At 40.6% G+C, this 7,125-nt stretch overlaps 1 protein-coding gene across 3 annotated transcripts; it reads left to right on the top strand.

Moving 5' to 3' along the window:
- Nucleotides 1–2,360: 2,360 nt before the first annotated feature.
- Nucleotides 2,361–6,503, top strand: LOC118400513 (DNA damage-regulated autophagy modulator protein 2-like). Of its 3 annotated transcripts, none has more exons than XM_035797446.2 (8): nucleotides 2,361–2,453; nucleotides 3,286–3,496; nucleotides 3,641–3,708; nucleotides 3,825–3,967; nucleotides 4,116–4,293; nucleotides 4,498–4,580; nucleotides 4,648–4,740; nucleotides 4,903–6,503. In XM_035797446.2, exons 2-8 carry the CDS (start codon nucleotides 3,366–3,368, stop codon nucleotides 5,023–5,025), a joined length of 819 nt encoding a protein of 272 aa, XP_035653339.1. In that variant the 5' UTR covers nucleotides 2,361–2,453; nucleotides 3,286–3,365; the 3' UTR covers nucleotides 5,026–6,503. The 3 variants fall into 3 exon arrangements, with proteins under 3 accessions (XP_035653339.1, XP_035653337.1, XP_035653338.1); XM_035797444.2 differs by lacking the exon at nucleotides 2,361–2,453 and adding an exon at nucleotides 2,732–2,937; XM_035797445.2 differs by lacking the exon at nucleotides 2,361–2,453 and adding an exon at nucleotides 2,732–2,937 and having other exon boundaries at nucleotides 3,249–3,496.
- The last annotated feature ends 622 nt before the right edge of the window (nucleotides 6,504–7,125 follow it).

Here is a 7,125-nt window from a genome sequence, read left to right as displayed (position 1 = left end):
TCCTGACAGGCAGCGCAGACATAATCCTCCAATGGTGGGATGGTTTTCATACAGGACTGGTGGAACCAATCACAACCAATCTATATTATATATTTAAAACATTAAATACATTCTCTGGAATTACAATGATTTAATTATCAGACAAAGCGGATGATGCTACCTCTAGAAATATTTGTAGTACTACTAGAAGCACAAGCATTTCGCTACACTCGCATTAACATCTGCTAACCATGTGTATGTGACAAATAAAATTTGATTTGATTCGATTTGATTTGATTTGAAATTCATACTCCTAAAAATGTGACTTTAAAATTGAACAAACAATTACCCAGTTAGTGTCTTCCTCATTATTGTCCACCTCCACACAGGAGAGGCACAGTTGGCTCAGATCATCTAGCAAAACATAATGTCAAGTAGTCTATACATCTTTACTTGTATTTTTCTGAGCATACAGGGAACAAGAGAATAGTATAGGTTTCTTGTAAGAGAGAAAGATGGTTGTTTCTCAGAAAGAGATTTGGTATGTATTATGTTAGTTGTTGCTGAGGGATCCGATTGGTTATGTCTGTTGCGTGTCAATAGGATGCAGTGAAGTTGTTTGTAATATTCTGTTTTGTTTGTTCCCAGGGGGGGAAGGGGAAGGCACCTAGGGAGTGCTTAGGCAAGAGGCCTGTGCAAGAGGCCTGTGGGCATAAATATACCCGTAGTATATTCACTGTCTAGGCACACTAGGTAAGACCTGGGCGGACCAACCCCTGTATTTTGGTTAGGGCACCAGGTGGTGCTAAATTAGATAAGTAGTGGGTAGGCAGGGTAGATGGGAGACGGGGCTTTGACATTTATGTTCTTTGCTTTGGTTCCGTCCAGACCCTTTTCCCCATATTACCGTGTGACGGAATAAATTCCTTGTAAACGGTATCACTCTCTGCCTTTGTCATCCTTACTCGCACCTACAGTCCCATACCGCTTTCACTTCACGGGGAGTTGAGTTGAAGTAGGGTGTTACTTTCCCTCTTCACCGAGGCGTGCGTTAACAGTGGCTTTCTAGTCCGAAGTTGGATCAAATAACCTTGAAAGATCCATGTGTTTTTTAAAAATCTACAATTTATATTCAATTAAAAATGGAACATTCCGGTGTTTTGGAGGAGAGTGACTGCTTACTTCTCTCATGATAACATCTTTGCCCACATTTGTAAAGACAATCGACTCCTCCAGAACACATTCAGCAAACCGGGGAAAATGTTTATGGGCATTTCAGTTTTCCCCAACAAAACAGGGGAAAATGTATGGGCATTTCAGTTTTCCCCAACAAAATGATGTTACACAAGATTCTAATTCGCAAGTATACAAAGACACAGCTGTAATATAATTTGACAGTTCTGTTTTGCCTTTTAGTCAGTGCACTTTCAGTAGGTTAATTGTATATTACTTATCCTCTCATACTTACTTTAAAGGGAAAGACCCAACAAGAAGTAACATCTTGTTGGCATGGGTGAGGAAGGGTACCACATGCTCATCTGGAGATATTACACCCCTTCTCTCTCAGGAATGATCTGAACATATAAATTATGTTAATAAAAGTACAGAATTTTGAAACACTTTATTGATTACAATATAGAGATTAATAACAGCGGGGAATCTGAGAATACAGGGATTACAGCAGGGTGTGAGTTGAAGTAGTCAAATCTGGAGTTGACAAAGGCTGGAATGTAAATGACATGTGAGCATCTCGGATTGTCTAACACCTGAGAATGGGCAGGCATTCCCTTGGACGAAGAGCTTCTCCATCTTGCTGATTATGTGCTGTCATCCAGGTGGAAATGTCACCTACATATCTGATGTAGGAAAAGAGAATAGTTGAATGTCCTGTGAATATGTATATGTACTGTACGTGTGTGTGTGTATATATGTATCTTGGTATATCTTTTTTAAATTTGAATGTCTATCATTGTATTATGTGGTGGTGGGGGATGGTGTAGGTGCTGGGAGTGTCCTATTGAGGGCAAAGGGAACTATTGGGGAGGGAATTCTTCATGGAGACACATTCAGTCAGTTTTGTTTACTACATTATTATTCATTTTTTTTCTATTATAACAGTTTACTGTGATTATGGATATGCACTCATCTTGCTTGGTCACTCTATCTGATTTAACTTTTTCACCCAGAGTACAAATTGTATTATTTTATTACTACTGTACCTACGTTCTTAAAAACTAAAACGGATAAAGTGTACAATTTTTTTTTTAGGAAAAGCAATAAGAGGGAAAAACACGATGGTATGGGGGATTGAGGGATGGGTAGAGAGAGCAGAGGGCTCTGAAAACTATTATTGCTGAAATAACCACTTCCTTTTGTGACTAGTCTAATACTTCCTGTGGCACACAACACCAGCACCTAAAATGTTGTACCCTTTGAGCTCACATTCCTCGTATAGAATAAGTAAGCATTTCACGGTAAGGTCTATGCTTCTTGTATTTAGCGCATATGACAAAGTTTGATTTTATTTTATTAACTCAAAAGTATTCTGGAGCTCCTGCACCTAAATGTAAACAGTACCGGCAGACAACATGACTACCAGAACCTATTTCAGTCCAAGTCAAGCACTGTTTGTAAATATATTTATAATTTAAGTAACAGACAGCATGCAAGCTATTTTTGTCTCTGCTGTCAGATTATTGACATGAAAAATCCTTTGATGTTCGCTAAAAATCCGGGTATTTCAAGGCCACGCCTCTTCTGAAACACTAACAGGAAGTAACGGGATTACGTTTTTGGTTGAGAGAGCATGACATAAACCCTAATCCGTGTCATGTACATTTAATTATAGCGATCAGAAGAGTAAACTACAACTTTGCTTTTCTGCGTTCTCGCTGTTATTTTTTTATTTTGTAAGACCAATTGAGGTGTGATGAGGTGACAGCAAAGGAACCGCCGAAGGTACAATAGGGTCATATTGGCAGAGTTCCAGTTATTTTACACAAATCTGTTTGACTACGTGTTCTATGTAGCTTGTTCACTCTATTTATCCGATTAAACAGTATCATGTGCGTATTGTGGCCTAGCAAATGTAACCGTAACGTTTCTGTATCTCTAAAGTTACTTGCTAGTACATCGAGGCACAGAAACACTAGTAGAGGAAATGAGATCACGTGGGAGGAATGCATAGTCTCTTATTAATAATGTGATTTTATCCAGAATGATTAAACAAAAGTGTGCAGATTTATTTATTTAAGTGTGTGTGCCCACAGCGCACTCTGGCACCTTACATAACCTCATGCTCTACAGGTGAAGACAACACACCAGCACAAGTGGTTTAACTTGGATAGGCTACTGGTGGATTGACACACACACACAGAACAGAGGACATGTGGTGGTTCCAGGAAGGTCTGTGTATTATACCAGTAGCTCTGGTATTATGGACGACAGCCACGTTCATCTTCGATTACATCACAGCTGTGGTGCTGAGACATGTGGACCCACTGGTGCCATACATCAGGTCAGATATAGGCCGATTCCCAAATGCAAACAACATCCTCCTTGTATCCTTGTCTTTTTACATTTATACCTGAAATCACGTATGTTCATAAGTAGGCACTGCATTGTAATAGGAGGTGACTGACATTCTGCTTTCTGTTCACAGTGACACAGGGACAGTTGCCCCAGAGAGATGTGTGTTTGGAATCATGCTGGATGTGTCAGCCTTTCTAGGTAACATCACCTTTACCTCCCTGAGTCCTCTTTTGAATCTAGCAATCAATTTCAAATTGTGTATATCGGACTGAATTTGTGACTGTTTTAATGTGTGATCATGTTTGTTGTGGCAGGTGTAGCCACTGTGTATGTACGCTACAAGCAGGTCCAAGCCTTGACAGACGAAGAGGAGTCAAAGCTCCATAAACTCAACGTCTTGGGCCTGGTGCTGGGATGGACCAGCTCCTTTGGCATGTGCATCGTCGCTAACTTCCAGGTACCCATTGAGTTGTGTCCTGTTGTGTATATCTGTCTCTCGATTTCTTTCGGTCTCTTCTACAGTCCTTGTTCCAGTTTTTCCTATAATGACAATCATGTATGTAGCTGTGATACTGTAAATCAATACCTCTCCTCCCCCTCTACAGAAAACCACTCTGTTCTTCATGCACCTGGTGGGGGCGATATTGACGTTAGGTGTGGGGGCCCTATACATCCTGGTGCAGACACTGGTGTCGCTGTACATGCAGCCTCACGTTCACGGGAAGAGTATATTCTGGGTCCGACTCAGCATAGGAGTCTGGACCTTTGCCAGCATTATCAGCAGTATCCTCCACTATATTTCTGCCAAACATGCAAATATGAAATCATGATTTATTGTTGCTTATAGATTGTTGTTGCTATTAGACAATTACAGTGAATTGAAGCTGATAACTTGCACAAATTGGAAGGACCTCTGACAACTGCAAGAGTTGCCCTCTGTTACATGGCTCTAGCTCCTACCTGTTGTACTCCTTGACTTCTTCTCTGTGTTTGTTTCATCTGTCATCATGTACAGCAGTCTGCCTGGAGTGGACGTGGCCCATAAACTGCACTGGATACCTGGAGAGACGGTTAGTAGCCTTATTCTCTGTGTGTGTATGTGTGTGTGTGTGTGTGTAACAGTTATGTTTGTTGCAGGGCTACATCCCTCACATCATCAGCACCATCTCTGAGTGGTCTCTGGCTCTGTCCTTCGTCAGTTTCTTCCTCACCTACATCCGAGACTTCCAGGTACTACAGCTCTCTTCTTCATTTCCTCTATTCACTTACTTTATCACTAGGGCCACATTTGCTATTGCTGGGCTGCAGTAAAATCCTGCATACCCCATAGCTCTCCAGGGCAGATGTTGAAGACCACTTTTCTAACAACTGTGCTCCATTTCCCATCTGTAGAAAATAACGCTGCGGGCAGAGGCGGACCTAAGGAGTAATCACATGTATGATTCACCACACTACAGCATCACCACACCTCTCAACCAATCAGAGACCTCTCCACTGCTGGCGGGGGGCATCTGAACAAGACCACTCCTAGTAGTGTGGTTGAGTCGAGCTGTAAATGTCAACATACTGAATGGAATAAATTAGATTATAATGCGGATGGTTCGAGCCCTGAATGCTGAAAGCCGTGGTATATTAGACCGTATACCACGGGTATGACCCACAAACATTTTGTGTTCTAATTTAGTTGGTAACCAGTTTATAATAGCAATAAGGCACCTCAGGGGTTTGTGGTATATGGCCAATATACCACAGCTAAGGGCTGTATCCAGGCACTCTACGTTGCATCACGCCTAAGAACAGCCCTTAGCCATAGTATATTCGCCATATACCACACCTCCTCTGGCCTTATTGCTTAAACATAGAATGCTGAGTGTGCAAGTACAAAGATACTGCTGATAAGCCTAATTCTTAGGTACAGTAGAAATGCCACACGCCATTTTTAAACTGACATGCCTTTTGATGTCAACTGCACTATTTTCACTGACATTTGGTTCTTGTGTTATGAGCGGTACATATTTGTATTGGGCCTAAGGGCATCATCTGACAAATGTCATCTGTGGTGTGTTCAAGGTTTTTACACCTTGTACTTTTTTTTAGAATTCAGAACACAACTATGCTATTCTTATCAACCACTGGATGGTGCCAAAGAGCCAGCAACACGTTTGGTTCTGCTTTCTTACAAGTCTAGCAACCCCCTCAACACAAAAATAGATATGAGCATTTGTTTCTTCCCCAATTATGATTTAAATTACTTCCATACAGACCCATGAAAAAGTAAGTCATCTCTTTAACATTGAATGGATAAAATATAGGGGATGTAAGCAGGTTTAAAATATTACTGAATCTCTATGATTCTCTGATTATTCATTTTGTTTCTACTAAAAGTGGATTTTGTTGTATAAGAAAATGGCAGCTGGCTACTTGTATTTGCACAACAAACACTTGTCTCAAATACATAATTACAGTTGTCGGTTAGCTGGTGAATTTTAGCCATAATAGCATTGATATGAATTCAGTCAAAACACTTCAAAACAAAACATGGTATCAAGAACAAGATGAAACGAGTCACAATTCCCCACATGGTAGTTTCGTGTCATTGTTGGTGGCCATCTGGCCATCCAGAATTACAACTCATGGACTGCTGCCCCATTGAACTGTGAGGATCTTTTGTGTGACGTTGTCAGCTAACTCGTGGACTGCTGCCCCATTGAACTGTGAGGATCTTTTGTGTGACATTGTCAGCTAACTCATGGACTGCTGCCCCATTGAACTGTGGGTATCTTTTGTGACGTTGTCAGCTAGCTCTGGTTATTCATTTGTTTTCTACTAAAAGGTTTATTTTTATTATATAAAAAATGGCAGCTGTAGCCACCTGTTTCTATGACACACTGGAGGTGTGTGGAGGAGGTATTGCTGTTAACTGACAGGGAAATATTTTAGGCAAATCTGATGTTCCATGTTTCCTAATAAATGGTCACATCTGCAGAACTACATAGGAGCTTTAATTGTCTTGTCTCCATTCTCAGGAATGGCATGCGTCATACGTTCACTGTTGTATATGAAGGCTTTATAACGGAATAAAACCTTTTACTTGTATCTCGCTCTGTTACGGTGGCCACTGGCCATATTACCGCCACACCGGCGGTCACGAGTCATGACAGCAGTAAAATTCCGTGTCACTGTAATTAGGCTTTTCCAAGCTCTGATGCTGCTGATGGTCATTTATAACCTACCAAACTTGGTAACTGCCTCTCTGTCCCTCTACTCACTGATATCAATGCAAATGTAATCAAAAATCTAATAGAACACTTCATAACAGCCCATGAGCATGTTGCGCAACATTTCTATAGGCTATGCAATTGCATGAGAAAACAGTGATGGCCTCTTAAAAAGAGGAGGATCCTATCATCTTTCGATAGGCTAGGCCTACTATTATTGACTTCTCAACTTTCCTAATATTTCATGCGACTTATTTCAAATCATCATTAGAGTCGCATCATGCAGCTATAGAATATATTAAAAATCAAACCATATAGCCCAACATTTGTATCACAACATAAATAACTCTAAATTAAGCATTCAGTGCCTTCGAAAAGTATTCAGACTTAATTTTTT

This window comes from Oncorhynchus keta, chromosome 21 (assembly GCF_023373465.1).
Source record: "Oncorhynchus keta strain PuntledgeMale-10-30-2019 chromosome 21, Oket_V2, whole genome shotgun sequence".
Lineage (NCBI taxonomy): Eukaryota > Metazoa > Chordata > Actinopteri > Salmoniformes > Salmonidae > Oncorhynchus > Oncorhynchus keta.
The sequence above is the reverse complement of the archived record's forward strand: the minus strand, read 5'-3'. Positions and strand labels throughout refer to the sequence as shown.